General features: G+C 38.9%; 2 protein-coding genes across 3 annotated transcripts in view; both read right to left on the reverse strand.

Moving 5' to 3' along the window:
- The window catches only part of iqsec3a (IQ motif and Sec7 domain ArfGEF 3a), a 120,389-nt gene extending 117,395 nt beyond the window's left edge, over nucleotides 1-2,994 (reverse strand). The window contains exon 1 of one of the 2 annotated variants that reach the window (XM_026147347.2): nucleotides 1,499-2,994. In XM_026147347.2, the coding sequence (XP_026003132.2) occupies nucleotides 1,499-2,094 (596 nt within the window). In that variant the 5' untranslated portion in view covers nucleotides 2,095-2,994. The remainder of the gene's footprint in view (nucleotides 1-1,498) is intronic. The other variant, XM_026147346.2, reaches the window with a different exon arrangement.
- Nucleotides 2,995-21,647: 18,653 nt separating this feature from the next.
- On the reverse strand, nucleotides 21,648-24,392 carry tnni1d (troponin I, skeletal, slow d). The gene is made up of 8 exons (XM_026148073.2): nucleotides 24,344-24,392; nucleotides 23,796-23,808; nucleotides 23,586-23,627; nucleotides 23,169-23,210; nucleotides 22,771-22,902; nucleotides 22,596-22,685; nucleotides 22,146-22,328; nucleotides 21,648-22,034 (listed from the first exon to the last, which is right to left on the reverse strand). The coding sequence occupies exons 3-8, from the start codon at nucleotides 23,604-23,606 to the stop codon at nucleotides 21,933-21,935; spliced, it is 570 nt and encodes a 189-aa protein (XP_026003858.1). The 5' UTR covers nucleotides 23,607-23,627; nucleotides 23,796-23,808; nucleotides 24,344-24,392; the 3' UTR covers nucleotides 21,648-21,932.

Consider the following 24,392-nt stretch of genomic DNA (forward strand, 5'->3'; position numbering starts at 1 on the left):
ATACTAACACTCATCAGTCTTCTCTGTACATTTTAACTAAAGCTGCATAAAAGGAGGTCACAGACAATATGTATTTATTATACCTTTATCCATCATTTGTATTGATTAATTGATATAAGATATGTAAATATTTGATCTTTGACCTTTTACCACCGTCCAAAATTTCAGCTAATGCAGACAGTGTTTATTTTCATTTATTAATTTTTGCTCCATTAATGTATTTGTTGGTGAAAAGTGGCTGCAGAGCCAACGCTTGTGTCTTTGTGTAAGTTATAAGCAATTTACTGTCAAGTAAGACGAAGACAAGTAGTAAATAATCAGTGTGTATAGAAATAGCTGCTGATGATTTACATTTTGGTTTATATGTTTTATTTGCGGTAAAGATGCCCATAATTGCAAAACTTCTATAAAAAGCAGAAAATTCAGCTTCAATCTGACGTGGCTGTTAGGCGATTTATAAACAGCCCCAAAATGTCTTTCTATCTTTGCTTTTATTCCTGCTGGATTGCTCCTCTTGTGTGTTTCCGTTTCTGTCTTAATGAGGAGTGTGCTGTTTTTACCCACAGCCTGCACTATCAAAGTTCCATGTAGGTGTGTTCCAAGCAAAATTGGTGACATTTCGTCTCAGAGTCAGTGATGTGCCTTTAGGAGTTGCTTGATGTTTTAAGATGGGTGTTTACGATGTCACCAGGCACTCCTGGCACCTGTGAAACTGCTACCTCAGCTGTGCCTAAAAACAGATGCATTTTAACAGATGCATTCCACAGTCAGAATGTGGAAACACGAGGGGGCAGAGCGCTGTAACCTCATCTCAAAGAGAACAGCATGTAAACTGCATAAATGAACCACATTTCAGTTCTACTCTCCTGAAAAAGAAAAAAAACGTCCTTTCCACTGTTTGGTCGTGCAAAGGTGGTCACGTTCTACCTTGGTGCAAAATTAACCCAAGTTAAAATGCCAGTCTCGGTCCTTGAAATCAATATCCATTAAGTATTCATTTGATCTAATGGGAGCGTGACTGAGAGTGAACAATGTGAAAATACAGGAGGAACTTGAATGAGAAAATTAGGCCTCAGCTTGAAAGCGGGATGTTAAGTAAATCAAAGTGAAATCACATGGAGTCCAGCACTGAGCTCATACAGACACTGTGGTCTGTTATAGTGTGTGCGTGCACTGACTTGACATGATGGCTACTTAGGAAGGGACTCTATATATGCTATATTTAGCCTGGAAAAACTGCAATAAAATAGGTAACGTCACAGTAATGTAATATGTAGAACAAATTACTCAGGTCACTAAATCTGATATTCATGAGAGGCAAGAAAGTCTGCAGATCTGGGGAAGTAATGTCACCTGTTTGACACAGAGCAGTTTCTGTCATTTTAATTAAAGGTCATTTGGGAAAAGGCACATTATTATCATTATCATCATCATTATTATTATTAATGTTACTAATGGAACTTTTTTATGCAGTGCACGCAGCACGAAAGCTACTTACTCCGCTTTCCTGGCCAGACCCACTGAACGGCAGAGAGTGGTTGGAGTCTGCGGAACAAGCGACTTGCAGCAGGGGCTCCTCTTGTCCTCCTCGGCGGAGTCGGGGCTGGCTTGGCTCGCTTTGGGCGACTGCGGCGAGGTGGGAACGAGCTGCAGCTGCTGTGGGTGGTGGGAAGACGGTGCAGGAGGAGTCGGGTGCTGCTGCTGCTGCTGAGGCTGGGCCGACAGACCGGTAATCTGCTGATGCTGCTGCTGCTGGGATGGTGGTGGCTGCTGATGATGCGCCTGCTGGCCGAGATGAGCCGCAGCTTTGTTGCTTCCCGGGTGTGGGTGAAGGTGGGCCGGCGCCTGGGGACTGGCGCTGCGGTGAGTCGGGTGGTGGTGGTGGTGGTGATGGTGGTGCTGAGAGGGCTGCTGGACGTAGTGATGGGGGTCCCGCAACTGTCGGTTCTCTCCGATCAGGTCCTCCACCTTCCGCTCGAGTTCGTCGATGCGCTGGCGCTGTGTTTGGATCAGGCTTTGCTGGTTCTGGACGATAGTGGTGAGCTCCTTCAGATAAAGAACGGCTTTCATTGGATTATCCAGCAGGCTCTCCATTACTGACTGTAGCTGTGGCAACGCGCCCGGCTATGTTGACTTCTCCTTTAGCTGGTTCTGGAGCGGTGATCGGTCGATGGGGCCTCTGAACAGTGCGTAACCGAGATGCTGTGGCGGCAGTCTGACGCCTCTACGCTCTGGTGAGGTTGAGTCTCTCTCTCGCTCTCTCCCTGTCTCTTTCCCCACCCCCCTCTCTCTTTCTCTCTCTCAGTACTTTGCAAGGAAACCAGAAATGGTGCTGATGCAAGGGGGGATCAGCATCACCGGAGTCCGGAGGCGGGGCCGTAGTGGACCAGTGATGTAAACACGCAGGGCAATTAATCTAGCAGCTTTCACGTTAAACGTGAAAGCGTTAAACGTGAAAGCTGCTGCCCAACCCACAGGCAACAGTCCAGTCAGTTTTTTTTTTTTTGTCTTGTTTCTTTCTCCCTTATTCTGTGTTTTCTACTCTCTCCCCACGTTTTCCTCCCTTTCTTTTCTCTTCTCTTCTCTTCTTTTCTCTCTCTCCTCAATGCCAACTAGCTGTTACAAATGGCTACACCTCCCTGAAAAGGGAGTTTTTCCTCCGTACTTTCACAAAGTGTTTGCTCTAAGGGAGAAATTGCTTGGTTATTAGGGTTTTCTCCAGATATAGGGTCTTATCTTGCAGTATAAAGTGCCTTTATATTATATATAAGCAAAACTGAACTGAATTGAAATAATACTGAACATTAAGACAACCATTCACACTCACGCCCACACCAGAAGGTTTGAACCCAGAACCTTCTCTCTAGAAAATAACAACGGTAAACACTGCACAACTATGCTACCCAGAAATTAAACATAGATCTTCAATTTAAAAAAATTAGTGTCTTCCATTTCAACTCTATTTTGAAAAATGAGCCTTTTCTTTCCATGAGAGATTGCAAAATTGTTACTTATGCCCTTGTTTCCTCTCGCTTGGACTACTGCAATTCACTTTATGCTGGTCTCAGTCAGTCTGCTCTGTCCCCTCTCCAACTTGTCTGAAATGCTGCTGCTGAGCTCCTCACAGGCACCTGAAAAAGAGATTATATTACACCTGTTTTACATTCTCCCCGCTGGTTGCTAGTGAGCTTTAGAAACAGTTTCAAGATCTTCCTGTTTGTCTACAAAGCCCTTCGTGGTATCATTTCTTCCTCCATCTCTGATCTTTGAAATCAGGTAATATTTTATCATAATAAAAGCTGGGAGTTGCTGGATGTTTCGACGTCAGCATTTGAATTAGATGCAATTCCCTGCTCACTATATGAATGTGTGATGTGATTAGTATCGCTCATGGTGATCTTTTTGTCACACAGCAGTCTTTGTGTTTTAGATGGTGGCTTTTTTTTCTCTTTTGGGCGGCGGGGGTGGGGGTGGGGGGGGGGGGGGGTGTTCCTCTTTCTGGGTTCCAAAAGAAAGGCACAGTGCTCCTTACTTAGCAGCACAGTGATGATTTGATGAAATAATCATGTTCACCACTTTTTTGTTTTTATGCAAACAAATCTGAAGGTTTGTGCTGTGTAGATGGCAATGACCCACCCACCCCTGAATTGGATCAGGAGCCGTAGGCTGATTTTCTGTCTCCATCTTGCTTAGTCTTTGAAAAGAAAAAAAAAACAGTCAACAAAGCAGTTAGCATACAGCAAACTTGTGGAGGTGATTCCTGGCACACATTAAAATGCATCTCACTGAGAGTGTCTTCGGGCGGTATTCAGGAGTTGCATTTAATCATTGCATTTTCATTCACTGAAAATGTGTAGGCGAACTTTCTGTAAAGTTTTTTATGGCCTAATTAGTTTTTTTCTCAATTGTTTGCTATTCAAATACAGACGGTTCTTTATTAATCAGTTGAAGGTTTTATAATTCACCTCATTATTGACACCTATTCCTCTGCTGGAAGTCTTGTAGTGCCCCCTTCCACACTCAGCAGCTCTGTGATGTGATGAACTTTCTTGAACTTGATAAGATCAGCTATTCTCTCCAAGGCAAATCCCAAAAATTCTTGGTTAAGTGGCAGCTCTTCCTGAACTAATTTAGTTCATTATAACCCCCATCTCATGACAGTGACCCTGTTCTAACTCTAACCATAATCTTTTGTCCATCCTGTATTTATTGACCCTTTTTTAAATGTTATTTATTTATTTATTCATCAATTTTCTTTCTTTTTAATTTGTCTCTGTGCAGTTGTTGTTGTTTTTTTGTTGTTGTTTTTTTTTGCTTTCTTTATTAGACTTATACTATATTAAAGAGAAGATTTAATATGCTATATAAAAGGTTCTTTTATTTCTTGGTTTGTGAGAAAGACTTTTTGCTATGTAAAACCATGTCTCGTCTTTTGTTCCCTCAATAAATATGTTGAAGAGAACAAAAAAACTCAATTGTTTATTCATTAATCACTTTTTATACACTATATTGCCCAAAGTGTTCACTCGTCTTAAAAATGCATATGAAATTAAGTAACGTCCTATTTTCTGACTATTCTTCCAGAAGAAAGTGTGGGGTCAGACACTGGCTTGCAGTCTCTGCTCTAATTCATCCCAGAGGTCAGGACTCCGTGCAGGCCAGCCAAGCTCTTTCCACCAAACCTTTTCATCCATGTCTTTATGGACCTTGCTTTGTGCACTGGTGGGCAGTCATGTTGGAACAGGAAAAGACCATCCAAAAAACTGTTCACACAAAGGTGGGGGCATCAAATTGTCCATAATGTCTTGGTATGCTGAAGCATTAAGAGTTCAAGCTAACTCCTGTAAAACAACCCCATGCTACAATCCCCCTCCACCAAATGTTATACTTGGCACAATACAGTCATGTTTCCCTGGCAACTGCCAAACCCAGACTCATCCATCAGGTTACCAGGAAGAGAAGCTTGATTCGTCACTCCAGAGCATCTCATGTCTCCACTGCACTAGATCCTATAGGCAGCATGCTTTAAACCACTGCATTTTGTGCTGTTTGCGCTTGGTGATGTTAGGCTGGATGCAGCTTCTCGACCACAGAAACCCATTCGACGAGCTCTCTACCCGCTGTTCATGAGCAAATCTGAAGGCCACATAATGTTCAAAGGTCTGTAGCTATTGAGTTGCTGTCGTCACCAATAACTTCCACTTGGTTATAATACCATTAACAGCTGACTGTGGAATATTTAGTAGCAAGGAAATTTCACGAATGGACTTGTTGCACAGGCAGCATCGTATCACAGTACCGAGCTGGAATTCACTGAGCTCCTGAGCAGCACCCACTCTTTCACAAATGTTTGCAGAAGTGTGTCACAAAGTGTGTGACACTCACCAGTACAGGAGCGAAAATAACGATATGGTGTGATTAATGCTTTTTATGAGATCAGAGGAAAAAGTGAACTGGACTGTTTTTTTGTCTCACAAAGCCAATTTTAAAACATTTGATTAAACGTTAGTAAAACAGCTTAGAGAGAAATATAAATATCCTATGACCTTGAGACAGTGAAATATTATTACTGTAGTGGTGAGCCAGCATGAGTGCAGCCAGGCCCTTCCTTCCATATGGCTGCTTTACAAGCTGCATGAAGTGAAAAATGGCTTTCGCGCTTGACCAGCGACACATGGCTGAATAGAGCCAAAAATGAGTTTTGTGGCAGGATTGTAAAAAGGGAAATAGTGCCAGTAGTGACTTTGGAGCTGGGCTGACATCTGCATGGTGCAGCCCCCTATACTTATTACGGACTCTCTGCTGGAAGAGGTGCAACCCACCTTTAACACCAATTATCTCACAGAGCAGTCTGAGGCCTGAGAGGGTTGCGCATCCTTGATCTGAAGCGACAAGGACGGGACACAAAGTGTGACATGAATAATCAAGTTACCCTCCATCGACAGATGAGGAAATGCTACGTGCCTTTAAAAAAAAATTGACAAAAGATAGATAAAAAACATCTCTGAACATCCCATTTTTAAACACCATACAGGCATCAGGAGATCACTGATTGCAATTCCCAGTTCAAATTTCACATTAATAAAAGAGAAAAGTTTAAAAGTCGGTTGGCATTGTTAAAGTTTTGCCCCCTCATCGGATCCTCCTCCAGAACATCTAATTTCAAAGCTGCGTTATATCAATATAGGCTTACTCCCCAGAGTCCTGATGTGTCTCGGGTTTGTTGCTAAGTCGAAAGTAGACCAGCTGTATTCTCTCTCATTATTCAGCAGCATTTGATGCAGAGTCTAGCAGACGGAGACGAACTCTTGTGAACCCGAAGCAACATTCAGAGAAACTTTAAGTTATCTGTGTAAAAAAAAAAGTGTCATGCAAGGACTCTTCGTTGTTTTGAATAGCCATGTCACTCAGCACCTACATACATATTTAAAAAGTTTCTCCTTCAAGTAATGCCCCATCCCCTCCCCCTCCCCCCAACATCACTGCAGCATTTACAATGATTTCTTACTCTTCTCTGATCTCCAGACTCCACAATGAACGAAAGCTGCTCTATTCTTCTGCTCTTTTTGGGACAGGGTTTCTCATTAACACTGATAAATGGCTTGTTGCATGCACTTGACTGGAGTCTGAATATGTGTGATTTTGCACCTCAAGATGACTTGGCATGAAATGTTTCAGGGGAAAAAAACACATTAAAGAAGGAATGAATTATCAAAATGGAGCTTTCATTGGCTTGGTGTGCTCGTAAATTATACCACAGAGGCAATTTCACATTGTAAATACCTGATAAAAAGAGGAAAGTTAAACCCTAATGGAGTGAAGAAAAGACTGAAACATTTTTCAAGGACTTTAGAGCATTAACGACATTAAAAGATGCGATAAGAGCAACCGACACGATAAAGCAATTAACGTCAGGTAGAGATTAATTACTGGCAATGATGCACTTCATTAGTGACGCTTTGCGGTGGTGCCAGTACAGATGAGCAAGTCAGCAAGTCACTGACACTATGAGCATCTGGTAAGAACACCACATTTAAAGGGATTGTTTAGTATTCACACACAGTGCACCTGCCTACAACAGTTAAAGGGTCTTAATTTCAACGTGAATATTATTACAGGAAAACTTTGGGCTCTAAAGGTCATCCTTAGCATAAACAAAACCAAGAGTCAAAAGCAATGCAAGCTGCTCTGAAGCACTACTAAGGCGCAGCAGGGCATGGAGTAGACTTCTAATGTCAGTATGTTAATATTCTAAAAAAAACAATGTTATGCTAATGATTAGCGGATATAATGTTTACCCTGTATACAACCTGAGGCAAGTCAGTGTGGTAACATTTGCTAATTAGCACTAAACATAGTGCAGCTGAAGCTGATGGGAATGTTATTCATCTGATTAAAACCAAAGTAGCAACAACATCAAATATGGATGACAGGAGACACAATAAGATAATAGAAAAATTAGAAAGAGGTATTACGGAAATAGTTTATATTAAGGGGCAGAGGTGAGCACACATGCAGCACCATAGTTATGCAGATCTTCTCTTTCCAAATTAGGAACAAAGTGAAATTCTGCACTACAATTGTGCATCTTGACTGGGGATTTGGAAGGGCATAACCAATGGTGGCAAAGAGAAGACAGTCAGGTCCCTGTGCCCCCAAAGTGCCTTTCCAAAATATAATAATATACCACCATAATACACAAAGTTTGCCCATGTGTCTGTCTATCAACTCCTACATGATCAAGAGTTGAGCACACAGGTACATCATAGGTCCCTAAAGGTTCTTATCCAAATCAGATTGTATCATCATGTTTCTTAGCAACCCTCTGCTACAATTACATGTTTTCTAGTATTTACACTATATCTATAAAACCTTGTTAAAGAATTGTGTCATTGCAACATCATGTTTTTTTTTCATTACAAAACCATCCCATTTAATCCACAAAACTTCAGTTATGCATCATTCTGTATTATGAGGTTGCCTTGCAACCACCTTGCAATGGGTTGAAATTGCCTGTTTTTTGACTTTGTGCAACTACAGCAGTAGGATCGTATCATTTTAATTATTTATTCACAAAATCTCAGGCTGTGTAAAATGCAAATAAACAGAAAGGAACAGTTTGCATTTCTCATAAGTTTTGGGGCTCTTCTGTGTTGAGTGTAGAAAATAGAAAACATCAAATGTTTAAACTGACATATTTTAATGTTGGGTCATTTTGAATTTGCAATAACATCTGAAAAAAAATAAATAAGAAAGGGCAAAAAAAGCTGGAAAAACAAGTGGTACTAAAAATAAACAGCTGGCACATTTTGCAATTAATTAGGTTAATTGGCAAAAAAGAGCATCTCAGGAAGGGAGAATCTGCAAAACTCAGCATCTACAAATTGTGAAAAAATTTCTGAAAAACATTCCTCAAAGTAAACACTTTTTATTACATGTCAGGCATCAAAATATTCAGAGAATCTGGAAAAATCAATATTGAGTGACTGTCAACATGCACGATTCCTACATGAAAATCACTGCATGGGATCAGAAACACAGTTCACTGAGCCATGCATAAATGCATGTTAAAGCCCTATCATGGAAAAAAAAAGAACCCATACTTTAGCACAATCTAAAAAGGCCCTGTGGCAACTTTTTTGAAATTTGTAGCTGCCATAAAACTCAAAATAACTGATTTTTATTTCGTGATTTTCATGAATTGGTGCATTTTTTTTTGTTTAATAATTTGATATGTTTTCTATTTTAATCAAATGTAGGTTCATGAGATTTCTGTTTTTACTGACATTTAATGCAGGATTCAAACTTTCTGCAATTCAATTTGTGCATGATGTGTTATACTGTCATCATATGCCCTAGGAACCATGTAGTGATGATCTATAATTACCTTTTTTTAAATTTATGCACCTCTTAAAAGCATTGTATCATTTGAATGAACAGGAAAAATTGGATTGCACTATGAGAACATTTTTCTAGTATATAAAATATAATAATTGCATGCAATGGTATAAAATTGTAGAGATCACCATAAGGCATTTCAGTTCAGCCTGATGGGAATGTGAAGAATTTAAACATCGAGTTAATTAATTTAAGTAATTTAACTTAAGGAGAAGTGTCTAAAGAAACAGCTGTATAAACAAATATGTAACATATAGCACAACGTGTGTGTAAATGGTTAGTATTGTTAATGTTATCCATCCTCACAAAACTGAAACTAACAAACCCATTAGATAAGCAGAGGCGCATGGTTCTTAGAGAAAAATAATACAATATAACAGTCAAAACAGAAATTGCAGTTATCACTCTCAATCCATACATGTGCAAAACATAGGATTTTATCATTTATAAGATTTTTACAAAAGTAAACTAGAATAAGGTCACAAAGTCACATAATATACAATATTACCAAATATTCTACTAAATATTTCCACAGTCAACTGTTGGTGGTATTATAATAAAGTGGAAGCTATTGGGAACGACTGCAATTCAGCTACAAAGTGGTAGGCCAAATAAAATCACAGGTGGGCGTGTGCTTAGACACGTAGTGCACACAGGTCACCAACTTTCTGCAGCGTCAGTCGTGACAGACCTCTAAACTTAATGTGGCCTTCAGATCAGCTCAAGAACAGTGCGTAGTAAGCTTTATGGAATGGGTGCAGCCAAGCCTTACATCACCAAGCGCAATGCCAAGCCTTGGATGCAGTGGTGTAAAGCAAACTGCTACTGGACTCTAGAGCAGTGGAGATGTATTCTCCGGAGTGACGAATCATGTTTCTCCATTTCACAATCCAAAGAATTAGTCTGGGTTTGATGGTTGCCATGAGAACAGTACTTGTCTGATTGCACTGTTCCAAGTAGTTTGGTGTATGGTGTGGGGTTGTTTTTAGGAGTTGGCGCAGCCCCTTAGTTCCAGTAAAAGGAATTCACAATGCTTCCATACCAAGTCATTTTGGATAATTTCTTGCTGTCAGAATCATGGGAACAATTTTTTTTAATGATCCTTTCCTGTTCCTACATGACTCTCCAAAAGTGCACAAAGCAAGGCCCATAAAGACATGGATGAGTGAGTTTGATGTGGAAAAACCTGACTGGCCTGCACAGAGTCCTGACCTCAACCCGATAGAGCACATTTTGAAGTGAGTGGAGACAGTGAGACAGGCCTTATCGCCCAAGATCAGAGTCTGACCTCAGAAATGTAAGTCTGGAAGAAGGGTCAAAAATTCCAGTAAGCACACTCCTAAACCTTGTGGGAAAGCCTTACCAGAGAAATGTTGAAGATAGGATAGTTGCAACATGTGGCCTGACATCCCACTCATATAGTGTAGGGGAGACCGGGGATAGTTGTAACATGGGTCAGTTGTAACACTTCCAATTTCTCCAATCAGGGCTAAGTTTCAAATGATGTGACTCATCCTGTGCATGCCCAATTCAGTTCTGCTATCACATGTGAAAAATCAGCACATTTTGTCAAACACAGACAATTTAACACGAAAAAAAGTAATTTGTATGCCAAAAAGTAAGTTTTTCTACTTTATTTCAATTTGTAATAGCATTATCTGCTTTGCAGTTAAACTCATCAAACTTAAATTGTGTTATTTGTATGTCTATGGGGATATATTCTGTGTAGGTCTTTAGTGCTAATGTTTTAGCCGTTGGCTGTAATGTTAGCTAGTTCATGGCTATAGGAGTCTGGGTCAGTTGTAACAGCAACAGTCTGGGTTAGTTGTAACAATGCAAATGTTACAAGTTGCCACACTATTACTTTAACTTATATTAAACAAGTTGGGGCAACGACATCAGCAGAGAGAGGTTCACTGGTCGCATTTGTATATGCGGTTAATGCCATTGGCAACACAATTCCTCCACTGTTTGTGTTCCCACACATACATTATGCAGACCACTGTGTCAGAGATGGACCAGTAGGAAGTACTGGTAGTGGAAATAAATCAGGATGGGTGCAAGAAACAGATTTCCTCATCTTTCTGAAGCACTTTGCAAACCACACCAAGGTAAGCCATGATAAAAAGTAATGGAATTGCGATGCTGGTGAACAACTACATTTTTTCAGCTTCATTGTTATGTTCAAAATTGGTGCAAGAGTTGTAGGTTATAATGCCCACTGAGCCAATGAGGCCAAACTCAAGGAAGACCAACCAAAATTAATGAAATATTCAGTTGCAGAAAATTCCAGAATTTGTCTTTTTTGGGGGGTTGGAATATGTTCAAAAGCTAGATTTCTGCATTCTGTCACACACACACACACAGCTACATAAATGGCTCTAAGTGCATTCATGTGTTGAATAAACAAAGATTACATGTTAATATTTTGTTAGTACCCTTATTTCATTGTGTTACATTTCACCCCGGGATATGTTACAACTAACCCAGACTATGGGGTTAATTGTAACATTTCACTCTTTGTGTTTGAGACCATACCATGCAATGGGTAATTGTGCTGCAGAGAAAATAGCTGCACTATTTAATAGCAGAGACATGTAAATACTTTGCATTACATTTTGAATCCACTGCCTTAAAAGAGCTTCAATTTACAGACAGAAATGTCAAAAATGTTACAACTATCCCCGGTCTCCCCTACTACATATGAAGGCAGAAGAAACAACACTTTTGTCAATATGGAAAATTTGATTAAAGATCTGTGATTTTTAACAACAACCAGTAATTTGTGTAAGTAAATTATGCAGTTATTTATTTAAGGCTCAAATGAAAGGATGGTAGGCACGATAGGATGGTAGGAAATGAAGAGTTAAAGTGAGAAATAAAGGCCTCAACTTGAAAAACAGACCCTACAACTTTTCCATAGAATGGCAGTCGAGAGAGTTAATGAGACCGTGCTGATAATGTTAGATGAACAGTTTGGATCATCAGTCATCTGTATTAAAAATTTCAGGTACAGAGGTATTTCAGTGGATAATTGAAGACTGACAATGCTGGGTAAAAGCCAGGGAGTTGTTAAAGTTATTACAATTCATCGTGAAGAACAAAATAATGTTTACAGCACATTTACTGGCATAATTGTCAGAATGCGTCACTCAGAAAAGTTTGTTACGTTTGGGTTTGGTGCATTGTTTTAATTTTGTTGCCACTTGTTTTTTTGCATTTATTTTTGTTTGCCAGGTTCAGCAGTGAGCAGAGCAGGGGCAATTTTAGCCCATTTTTGGAATGAATCAAATGAATCAAAGCACCCCCAAAGATTTCTTACCTTGCTGTTTGTGTGACACACTACTAAAAATGTAAAAAACATACAGTACTTGGTTGAGACGTAACATTTTAACAACAAAAGTATAGATACCCCCTTCCCAAAATGGTTTGTTCCAGCTCGCCTCTCCCCTACTCTGGCTCTAGTGCCGTTGCTGCCAGAGCGATGGTGGCTGAGACGCAGCGGAGCGGAGGTGTAAGTGCCTGGCTTAAAACAGGACATGTTAACTGCATTTAACCTTCAGTTACTCTTTATAAAGTTAGGTAGGAGTCAGACCATGTTTCTTTTTAGCTGAAAAACATTACACCCAGGTAACCTGCAGTGTTGAAAACGTGTTTTGCGACAATGTTTGCTACCCTACAATCCGTCCTACTGTGTAGTAAAATCAGCGACATTTGACTGTCCTGTTGCTCCCATTGACATTTATACAGCCTATTTAAAATCTAAAACTTAAAAATTGTCCGTAGCCTGCTGGTGTTACCACTGTCCTGTTTGAAATGGAATGAGAGAAGCTGGTTATTTTGTCATGTGTGCATGTGCCGATATGAAACCCAGGAGCAACATTCAGGTAAAAGTGTAAGAACAAATGATCCGTCAATAAAGGATAATGTTGGATCAGTGTTTCAATATTTCTATATTTCATTAGATGTTCATGTGGTTTGGTTATTTGCCTTTTGGTTCAAAGTACACTGAGAGAGGCCTTTTTTTTTATTAGTGATCTTAATAATTTTTTTTTCATCTAATTGAATACAATATATTTTTGTAAAGATATTTTCATACATTGTACCATAGGCAAAGTTGCCTCCATTTTTATAATGTTTTTTTTTTTTATCAATAATTTGTACATTTCAAGGACTCTATTTTTGGAGTCTATTTTCATATATCTGTATTGTATTATACATACACATTAAAAGTGAATCTCTGTCCAAAAAATGCACTCAGTTTACTTTTTACTCACTATTATCACCATTCATCATTTTCCCCCAGTAAAGTAATTAAGGTTAGGGTGTGTGTGTGTTTTTTTAATTCCAATGCATTCTTCTTTTGCAGCATTTAAATAACCTTGATCAGATTTGATGGTTTTGTTACAGACTTTTAAAAAAAAAGTGTTTTGCTTTTCTTTCACAAATGTGGGATTAAATTGTGTTAAAATGTACAAAACAATGATGTCATGTTTTGAGACGAGGACCCAGGCACAGAGAGACTTGATGAATTTAAGAATCTTATGATTTAATAAAGAAATTTGCAGACTTGCATAGAGATGGTAAAATTATGATGACTGATAACGGAGATGGAGACAACAGATGATGAGGCCAGGGAGGAACAGGGGTTTAAATGCACCAAGGAGACATCCAGAGCGAACCCAGGACAACTGGAGACATTTAAGGATGCAGGGACTAACAGAGACAGGGAAGAAGTGTCATCGTGACGAGTAAAGTTTGTCTTGCCTGGCTGAGCAGCTCTGGGTGCTCAGCACCCCCAAAGCTCTGATCCTAGAATCGCCCCTGGAGCAGAGAGATTACAATTTTAGATTTTTTTTACTCATTTTTATTCTGCTTTTAATTGTTATTTTCACTTCAGTCTAGTTTCACTCTGTTTCCAGAGTTAGTTTACTTTTTTCACATTTCACAATTTTTTAGGGTTATAGGATATATTAAAGGCTGAGATCAAAAATAAAACATGAGCCATTTATGGCTGATAAAGGTCTACGCTAAAATCCAAGACAGAAGGAAACCAAAGTCCAAGAAACAAAGTACTCAGAGAAAACACACACAGGAAGCAGGGAGGCACAACACAACAAGGTTTAACTGAAAGTCTGGGGTGTATATACAGTATGCAAGGGGAGTGGAAACAGCAGGGAAACAAGAAACATGTAAAAAATAGTCAACATTCAGCAAGACAAGAAATAAAACTAGAAATAAGGCCGCAAAGTCAAGCCTAAAAAAAAAACAATCATTATGGAAAGAGACAAGAACTGAATACACATAATTTTGACACAGAAAGATACAAGAGGAAAGGCTAGAAAAATGAGAAACAACTACACAAAATGATCCAAACCACAATACTAATAAATAAAAATGGTCTGTATTTGTATAGCGGTTTACTTGGTCCTAAGGACCCCAAAGCGCTTTACACTATGCACAATCATCCACCCATTCACACACTGGTGATGGCAAGCTACAGTGTAGCCACAGCCACCCTGGGGCGCACTGACAGAGGCGAGGCTGCCGGACACTGGCGCCACCGGGCCCTCTGACCACCACCAGTAGGCAACGGGTGAAGTGTCTTGCCCAAGGACACAACGACCGAGACTGTCGGATCCGGGGCTCGAATCGGCAACCTTCCGATTACAAGACGAACGCCCAACTCTTGAGCCACGATCGCCCCTAAATATTACAACTAGATAGCAACTGAAACAAAGAACTAAAGGGACAGAAAGGAATATGACAATCAAATATAATTGACATACAAACCATGAACCAAATAGCATTTTAAATAAAAGTCCACAAAGATTCTGGGGCTAGGACCCAGGATTATGACAGATACATATGGCAGTTGGTGTGTGGATCTTTCTGTATAGCTCTACTGCTGCTACAAGAGTAGCAAACAAAAATTTCTATTTTAAATCTCTATTTAAGATTATTTTTAAAAATTAATGGGAAACTGATTTGAGGAAAACCAATTCCAGACCCAAATTAGCCAAATATTTGAAGAAAGATTTCCACCTCTTCAGAGTGTGTTAGACATTCTGTGGTGCAGTTTGTAGTTGTACATCATCTTTATTGGTCTAAGGACAAATCAAAAATCCAGACACACCTTGATCCTCCATGTGACCAATGCAGAGGGCTCCAGCTATAGTTTTACATACGTTTTGATTATGTCCAAAGCTATATATCATATGCCAATGTATTTTTTAGACTTTCTCTAAAATATATGGCCAAATGGTACATTCATCTCTGCTGATTTCACTTGTTTTTTTTTTGTATTGTTTTTTTTACATATTTCTCTTAGTGAGCATGATGCTTGTGATTTCCTTGTCTTCGTTTCTCTATTGCCCAGAAGACTAATACTTTCTAAATAGAAGGATTCTCTGCCCACCATGTTTTGCCACTGGAAGAAAGGTAATGCCTCATTTTCATCTAGAAAAAAATATATATCATTAGAGGATCTTTTGGGAAATTGTACGTTACCTGGCAGCCATTCACATCCTTTGTGTGTGGCAGCTGTTGTTATTAACACATAACTGTAATGTTATTAGAGTACTGAATGCATAAATGACCATTTATTTTTATACATTATTGAGTAAATATGTCAATGATGTCTGACTATGTTCGTGTCCTTGAACTGCAATTCTAGGGGTAGAGTGGGAGACGTTTGATAAATGGGTTCAAACTGGTTTATGAAGGTCGGTGTTATATTTTTCTGGCACGAAATACAATAAAAAAATGACCTTGGTAAAATAATGTCAATGCTTATATTTACATTTTTATATTAAGATTGCCTTGATTGAGCCACATATGCGTCTTTTTATTGTCTGCTGTTTTTGGTATTTCTATGGATATCACTCTTTATCTTTTACAGTTTCCCTTTAAAGAATGCAGCGACTCAGCCAGAAACATTAGGAATGATCATAGGAACAATGACTACTTATAGAAATTTATGGCAGTTTCTGGAGTAGTTCGATATTTTATTCCAGATGAAGCAGGCTGATAAAGCAACACCGCCACCCGAAGAGCAGCCATGCTGGGGAGCAGAGTGAGGGCAGAAATACTGCAGACTCTTTCTATAAAGTGCACTGCTGAGGTGAGTCTAGGTAAAATCCATTATTCTTTATTGATTCTCCAAGTATCTCTACACGGAGGAGGAGATGGAGATAAAAGAGGAGCAGATGAGTAACAGAGGGAGTTTTAAGCTTTGTTACAAGTGAGATGTGGGTTATAAAAAAAGGGGGGGGGGGGGAGGCTGGGGTTTAATGTTCTTAATATTTTGTAGATTCAGTTTAGTCAGCAGTTTTATTTTGTCCCAGAGCTGTCAGAGGTTTCTAAAATATGGAGAAACTTATTTTAATACCCACAGAGACCTCTTGAGGTTTTGGAAAACAATAGCTTACACAATGTTTGGTACTGTTGCGAGAAAAAAGAGAAAATTTGAGCTGCCCTTTTCCAGCATTTTTCATCCAAAAATATCTATTAATAATGTGAGACAGGCTGTTCACACGGTTGCTCCAAGGAGACCTGAGGCAATGCAGAGTCAGCCTGTGAAGTTTCTCCCTGTGTGTCACAGGGATTTGAATCCAGCAGCAAATGTCAGGTTTCCCAGAGATTTCCATTCATTTTAAAATGTCTCAAATAAAGCTGACACTTTATTGCATAAAATTAAATAAAACTCAATTAAACCAATATATGTTATCAGAACTGTCTCCTTAAGTTAAATAGTAGATACTCCAATTTTAGTTGTAGGCCTTTCAAAAGCTTCCACCTGATTAAAAGAAGAGGAAGCTATATTGGCTGGATGTTGTTGACTCCTGGCCAGCTTTGGTGTCCAAAACCAATACCCGTCAGCCTCTTCTCCCTCCCTATTGGCTCACAGGAGATCGATAGTGAGAAGGCGGCAAGGCCGCAGGCACGGATTGTAGATGAACCTAAACCATTACAAGTGACAGGAGGAAAAGTGAGGATGTGCTGGATGTACAATGGCTGCTTATATTTAGTGGAGATAATATGTTCTGAAGGTCTTTCTTAATAAGTCCCTGAAAACATATTGCATTGTGTGGCACTGTAAATCTTTGCTGGGAACAGATAAAGATTTTTTTTCTTTCTTTAAAAATATATAAAGAAACAAATTCCAAGAGTCCATTAAAAGGTGTATTAATTCTGCATGTCGCAGACGAGAAAAAGTGTGCAGCTGCTTCAGATATTGACTCACTTTCCTCTGTGATTTTTTTTCCTCGTTGTGCGGTGAATATATAACAGGAACGAAGACAGACCAAAGCACGCCAAGGGTGTGGTGGTCGAGGCATGGCCTGCTGTGAACAACAGCTGAAGGTGATGAAACAGCCCTGAAACAGCTTTATAGAAGATGAAATAAATACATAACATACTCAGATGTGACAAAAGGCTTCTCACTCTTGTCTCTCTAATGTCTCCCATCTGAAACCTCATGAAATATCTAAGCATTCATAAAAAGATTTAAAGAAAATCAATGTGGACTAACTTTAACTTTTCTTCTATATATTAAAAGGAAAGCATGTTAAACTGCCCAACTTTACAGCAGACATAAACATGTTTACAGCCTGGTTCATAACTATTTTTTTGTCTACAGACAATATACTTATTTGTGAAGGGCGAATTTATGAAACACACCTGTGAACTTTACTAAGCTTTGAATTTACTGACAGTTGCCTTCCGATGCATAGCTGAATGATAGGCATTACCTCGGCTAACAGTGCTCTTAGTGCCTTTGGTAGCTTTTTAATCCAACTGGCTGACATATAATATGGTTTTTCATATGGTTATTTCTAAAAACCAAACTAAATATGGTCACTTCCGAGTCAAAAAACAATGGAAATGGCCATAAAGCTCAAACTGAGGCCTGGAAATCCATAAACTAATAGACAAAAAGCTATAGCTATCTTTTATACACAGTCTGCAAGTTGTTCTCATCAATGCAGTGCTTTAACCTCTTTTGTTTTTTCACAGTTAAGTACCCATAAATGTTTGTTTTTTTTATTTAACGCCAGAATACTTTAGCATATGAAGACTTTGACTCAGTGACGACAACATGGCCAGGTCCTATATCCTTAATACTTTTTTTGACTGAGGGGCACACGGTGCAGTTTGCCCAAGTATGTGCGTGTATTTTTATGTCCATTTAAACCCTTGAATCCACAAGTTTAATTCTACATTAAAGCTGCTTTTCTGTGTCATTACCTCCAAATATAGACTATCGTTTAGAAAAGAAACAGGATTTGTCTCAAGCTGCTTATTTGACACATCACCCCAGGAAGCTATGAATATATACAGCTTCTAGTTAGTGCAGCAGAAGACCAGAAGCTAAAGAAGCTTTACATAAAGGAAGGTTGCTAGTTTGCACCCTCAAAGGAATGGGAGAAAGTTGAAATGGTGATTTAAATGAATAAAAAAATATTTAAAACACTTTTTTGCTTTGCTATGAGTAAATGTTGCAACCCTAAATTCAGTGACTGACTGATAACTTTGTATGTAAAATGTTTACACTTTGGGGCCACTTAAGGCACAAAACACAAGACAACCTTATGAGAAAGGCAAAATGATAACCTTGAGATAAATACAGTAAAAACAAATAAAACCAAAAAGGCAGGTGTTCCCTGATTTAAGGCTGTATTAGACAGACAAATATCTGGCGTTATGTCGCATTGTGAGAGAGGCTTTAAGGCCTGCCTTTTAAAAGTTTCACTAACAAAATTGGCCTGGAACAAAAGAAAAGGACAGAGTTGACCTACATCTATCAATCCACCAATCCCTATCCTGTCTTAAAGACCTTATAGTATTATAACAGCCCGCTTCTCTCTCAGGCTGATGGTTTATTTGTGATTCCTGTGGTATTTAAAATTTATATATGCAGTGCAGCCTATGATTTGCTATCATTGTGCAGTCTACTTACGTAAAGCTTGATGCTGTGCCCAAGTTTATTAAATCCAAGTTGCACAGTTTGATTTGGAATAAGTGAAATTTCAGAGCCTGTAGGCATTTCTACTTCTCCAAAGGTTTTGTGTTCCTCATAAAACTTTCCAGATCATTGTCTTTCCTCATTAGTTTAACTGTTACCCAGCTAACCAGCTTCACACCAGGTGGATAGTACACTTTATTAGGTTATTAAGTGCAACTTTATAGCTCACCTCCATGCTTCCTATTTCCAAAGCATCTGCACATTCTTACAGTCTTTCAGTTCAGTATAAGCTACCGCTGTTTTATTAAAACCTGCTTGTCTGTTACCGTCCTCCCAGTTGTCTGGATTGTTTGTCTGATTCTTTCTGTCCCAGAGTTCCAGACTGTCGCCTTGCTTATTGATCACACTGCCTTCAATTCAGCCTACTCTCACTGACTTTTTGCATTTTGTTTTTCTTTCCAGTTATTGAGTAGTTGCAACAAGGTACTGGCTGATAATAAAATTTCATGATGTTTTATCTTTAGTACAAAGTGCTTTTCCGTGGCCTGTGGGCTGAATGTGCCATACCGCTGAAAGAAACTTAGACAAGACTTCATACAAAGAACTGAGCCTGAGAGTCTCTGTCATAGGGCAGTGTGTCTAATCATCAGACCACCCTCTGTTACCGTCAACCCACCCCTGGTCCCTGCAGCAATAAATGCAACGCTTGTGCTTTATGTTGAAGATTAATGGCATCAATCATACCTCCTCATCAGGCCACACGCACATACACATTGCAGACACTGTAATCAGCACTGGCATTTTATTTTTTTTGCAGATTAACGCTCATTTTTTCTTTTCCTTTGGGTTATTCTGTGAGTGAAATGAACTGGCACTGCTTAGAGCCACAAGAGTAATTATTTATTGTCAGGCTCTGCTACTTCCATCTTAGAACTTACGAACTGTATTTTACTCTGTAGAAGAACATGTGAAATAGTGGGAAGTTTCTTTAAGTTAGGCTAGTTTCATTGACGTAATCCAGAATCACAGAGATGTGAGCCATGGGCAGGACCTGAGCCGCATTCCCCAAAGACATGGAATGAGGATAGACTAGTCATGATTAGTCTAAGCTTATTCCTGGCACCACCACCACACTTTAGAAAACCGGTCTCCAACCCCCGGGCCACGGTACCAGTCTGTGAGTTGTTTGGTACCGGGCCGCGAGAGCTGACGCTCGGGCGGGAAATTTATGTTTTTTATGGGTTTTTGTCGCTTTTTATCGTTATTTTTTTCAATCGTTTTTATCATCTGTTATGAATAAATCTTCTTTTTTGGTACCGGTACTAGTTTTATTTTGTTGTATTTATCCGTGACACCTTAAAAGCCAGTCTGTGAAAATATTGTCAGACACAAACCGGTCCGTGGCGCAAAAAAGGTTGGGGGCTGCTACTTTAGAATAAAATTAATGTCATGTATAGGTGACATCAATTATATTACAAATTAATTATATATTAGTGCTAATAGTATTTTTTAAGCTTTCTGCATTGTATTTATTAACTGTATTAAGCCTTTAATGTACATAATATTCACCAGTTGTTCAGAAACCTTATTAACAATAATAGATTTTTGAATGAGAATATGTCAATTTAGTTTCAAGTAAATTTTCAAAGCAGTAATTACTTTTCCCAGCAGCGGATTTATTAATGCTGTTGTGAGCTGCCACCAAGTGGCGCTGATAATGAAGTGCAAGCGGCACAAACGTGCTAACATGAGCCATGACTAATGCTTGGATGATTTCAAAAGTGCTCAAAAAGCTTTCTGACCTTTGCACTTAACAGTCATCAATATGTGGTGCTGACAAGTCGGCTGTCAACATTTGTGGTATATGAAAATAGGCACTGTCTGTTCCTTTACATAGACAGAGAATTTAAGCCTGTTTGTTTTGTTTGTTGATTTGTTTTGATTTTATAAGATTAGTTTAAATGTAGAAACCATTATAAAACAGCTCTTTAACAACATAAAGTGTCAGCTGTCCTTTACACGCAACACTGATATGCTGCGTGCAGCCCTATCAGCTTTATTTAAAACACACACAGATGTTTCTAGTCCATAAAAGTATAAAAACAGACTCACCACTTCCAGAAGTCATGAAGCTATTACTGGTGTTACTGTCACGCCTCAGATAACAATGTCTGGCTTTCAGCAACCAGACAACCCAGTCAAACAAAGAAGCAGTGCATGAATGCATGAAATGTCTAGGATGGCAGTGTTAGTGGGCTTCTGAAGCTTTCTGGAGCTTTGATTTATAGAAGATGACATCATGGCTGAATATATTCTGTCAAAGTCTAAGGTGGAACATGTGCTGGAAAAGCCTCTTTGTTTTACTTCTGCCATTAAACTGCTTTAAATGTTACTTGTCATAATGAATCCCTGTTAAACTTGCTTTTTCCAATTATTAAATGCTACTGTATGTCGAAAGCAAAATTATTTCCAAGTTGAAAAAACAATTTTAAAAAAGGAGCCTTTTTTTTAAATTTTTTATTCATTTGCTTTGAGTTTACTTTAAACACAATCTTTTGCTTTCACACAAGGTCTATTTAAAACACTGAAACAGATACACAGAATGCAACTGCCACCTGTTGTTCCCCCTCCCTTCACTTTTCATCTTTCTTTTTAAATCCATCAACAGCCAAGCTGCTTGCCGTCCTTTGACGTGCCACACATAATCCTTCTGGTGCCAATAAAATGAAACACGATAAAGTCAAGTACAGATATGGAACATCACCGATGGAAACAATATGTGTTCATTTAAATCCTCTTTAATTGTCTTAAGGTGACATAACAAAACAAAATATTCTTTGGTAACAAAAACAAAACAAAACATGGGCTTCTACACTTTTATTTTACACTTTAAGTGCATTGAGTTGTTAAACTGAGTGACTATCAGGTAAAATGCAGCACAGGTGGGATTTATACTTGCTTTTACCTCAAACTAAACTCCAGCAGCTTTTGGGTCAATTTGTCTCCCATTAGGTATTCCACTTTTTCTGTCTAGACAGCTTAACTTTTCCTGCTTTCAGAGGTGATCTCACTGTGCTCCGCCGCCTGTGTCGAACATCTTCTTACGGCCCTCCATACCTGACATGGCCTCCACATTCTTACGCCAGTCACCTACTTCACTGGTAAGCACCTGAGAATGAAGAGAACCGGGAAAAAAGAAATAAAAATCAGAAAAAAATGTTTTGATACTGAGAAACACAAGAGATTAGGAGCTAAGACGTGAGAGTGGTGATTCTGGTACCTTGTCCTGTTTCACATCCTCTTTCTTCACAGACTTGAGGTTGGCTCTGAGGTCCATTGAACCTTTGTGTTTGGAGCCCAGGAGGGCTCTCATCATCTCGTCTGCTGACACCCTCACTTTTCGCAGGGCAGGCTTTTTGAACTTGCCCCCAAGGTCCTGTACCTTCAGCTTCAGCTCATGGATCTAAAGCATTATGACGCAAAATGTATGAAAAAAACAGAAACAGGAAGAAAAAGCTCACTTTGTCTCCTTATTCTTTAGTTTTTTAGGAGAGTACATAGTGTAAAAGTGCTGCAATAATATTTGAGTAATGTCTTTCTGTTATATTGGCCGGCCTGTTCTGGTTTGACCTAAATATACAGTTAATAGAGAATTTAGCCCCCGATTTCAATGCAGACATTTTACAGATACAAAGGATATGCAGAGGTCTGGAGGATAAAAGAGACTTACATCTTTGTTATGCTTGCTCACTTTGGATTCACAGTCATATCTCTCCTCATCCACAATATCAATTTTTGTATGAAGCTGCTTGCACAGTTCCTAAAAGATCAGATATTGATAACATTAATATTATTATATTTTCTGCTTTACAAAAGCTGGTCTTTTGTGGCTTTAGAGAGCTTACTTGTAGTTCTTGCAGGGACTTTCCAGACAGTTGCAATGGAGGCAACTTTTCTCCTAAATAGCGTACTTTCTCCTCCTCCCTCTCTTGCCTCTCCTTCTCCAAATCCTCACAGGCTCTTGTTAGGAGCAGCATCTGATTGGACACAAATGGGTATCAATCACAGGACGAGGAAGTTTTAGTCTGACCGTGACAAAAATGATAATTTATGTTGGTTTTCATAAACAGTATGTATTATGTTATATGGCAGTGAGTTAAGTGTGCACTAAGAGTCAATGAAACTTGCAGCATGTGCATGGCTCGTCATATTGTTCTTATATAAAATAGTATTAAATTAATATCAAGTTTTGTTTTCATGGGGATATATAGCAAACAAAAAAAGGTGTGTAAAGGCAACTCACTTTGAGGGAGAGCTTGCGAGAAGCCGAAATCTTCGACTTCGGCTGTGGAGAAAGCCAAAGCACAATCAGCTCAGTGATTCTAAATCAAATATTGATTATTTAGGTCTGTAAGGTGATATTTACAGTGTCGAGTACAGTAAATAAAAGGCTAACAAAGTACACTGTATCTTTCAACTAAAATTAAACATTGCACATTGTATGGAAAGACCTGCGAGTGTCAAACTTGACTCCACTTACTGCAGTCACACATAAAAAGATAACGCTTTATTATTAGGATGAAGTCAAGGGGAAAGCTCTCAGGGATGCAGATAACAATTCTGACAGATAACCACTGTCACATCTTTGCCATGTGTGCAAGGACAATGTGTCCTCTGTCCATGCATGGAGGATTAACACTGTGGAATATAGCTGGCTCACCTTTTCCCCTCTGGGATTCATCGTTCTGGATCTGTCGTGCTCCTGAAACAGCAAGCAGGAACACATGAGGACGATGATCTTAAAGGCAACGGCAGGTTTACATGAGTGCATTATCTATTCTTATCCTTTTAGGAAGCGAGCACAACTTTCCCTTAAAAAACATTTTCACAAATATGAACCATACAGCAGGCATAAAAGGAATTTTCTTACCTCACTTCAACTTCTTGAGCAGAAACAAACACATGGAAGAAAAGAAAGTTTATTATTATTAGTATTAGTCATGTTTTGGTGTAATATGTCATCCCATTAAACTACACTGAAAATTAACCATGTATTTACTCCATCATGTTGATCGTCATCCCAAATATTAATTTTTTCATTCTGTATTTTTTACAGTTTAACTAATGACAGCTCAGCACATTTGTTAAGCGAATACATCAGCTGCAACATTTGTTCTGACAAAAAAAAGCAAAGCCAGACAGCAGCAGCTGCACACAGATTTTTAAGATCAGCTCTTTGTTAGGTTGACAGCATTTATGTACAAGTATGTACAAATTACTATATTGTACAGCTTTAACCAAAACAACACTGGCTAAGCACTGTCTTATTGTCTACAAAATCTATTTACTTTTTATATTTTCTGCTCTAATCTTGTAAGAAAATTAAAATTATATTAGTACCTTCTTGTTAGTCACTCTGGCAATATTCTGAGAAACCTTAACTAGGTAAAACACACAATATAGCATCTGTTCTTTTACCTGTAAATGAGCGTCTGTGGAGGTGAAGAGAGTCAAACGGCAGCTGCTG

This window comes from Astatotilapia calliptera, chromosome 17, assembly GCF_964374335.1.
Source record: "Astatotilapia calliptera chromosome 17, fAstCal68.1, whole genome shotgun sequence".
NCBI classification, from domain to species: domain Eukaryota; kingdom Metazoa; phylum Chordata; class Actinopteri; order Cichliformes; family Cichlidae; genus Astatotilapia; species Astatotilapia calliptera.

What these genes read in the sequence shown, in the direction of transcription:
- tnni1d (XM_026148073.2), bottom strand. Translation starts at nt 23,606, where the DNA reads ATGAATCCCAGAGGGGAAAAG. An exon ending in TGAGCAAGCATAACAAAGAT is followed by an intron (nt 22,329 to 22,595) that starts GTAAGTCTCTTT and finishes ATAATGCTTTAG; the next exon opens with ATCCATGAGCTGAAGCTGAA. An exon ending in AGGATGTGAAACAGGACAAG is followed by an intron (nt 22,035 to 22,145) that starts GTACCAGAATCA and finishes CTTCATTCTCAG; the next exon opens with GTGCTTACCAGTGAAGTAGG.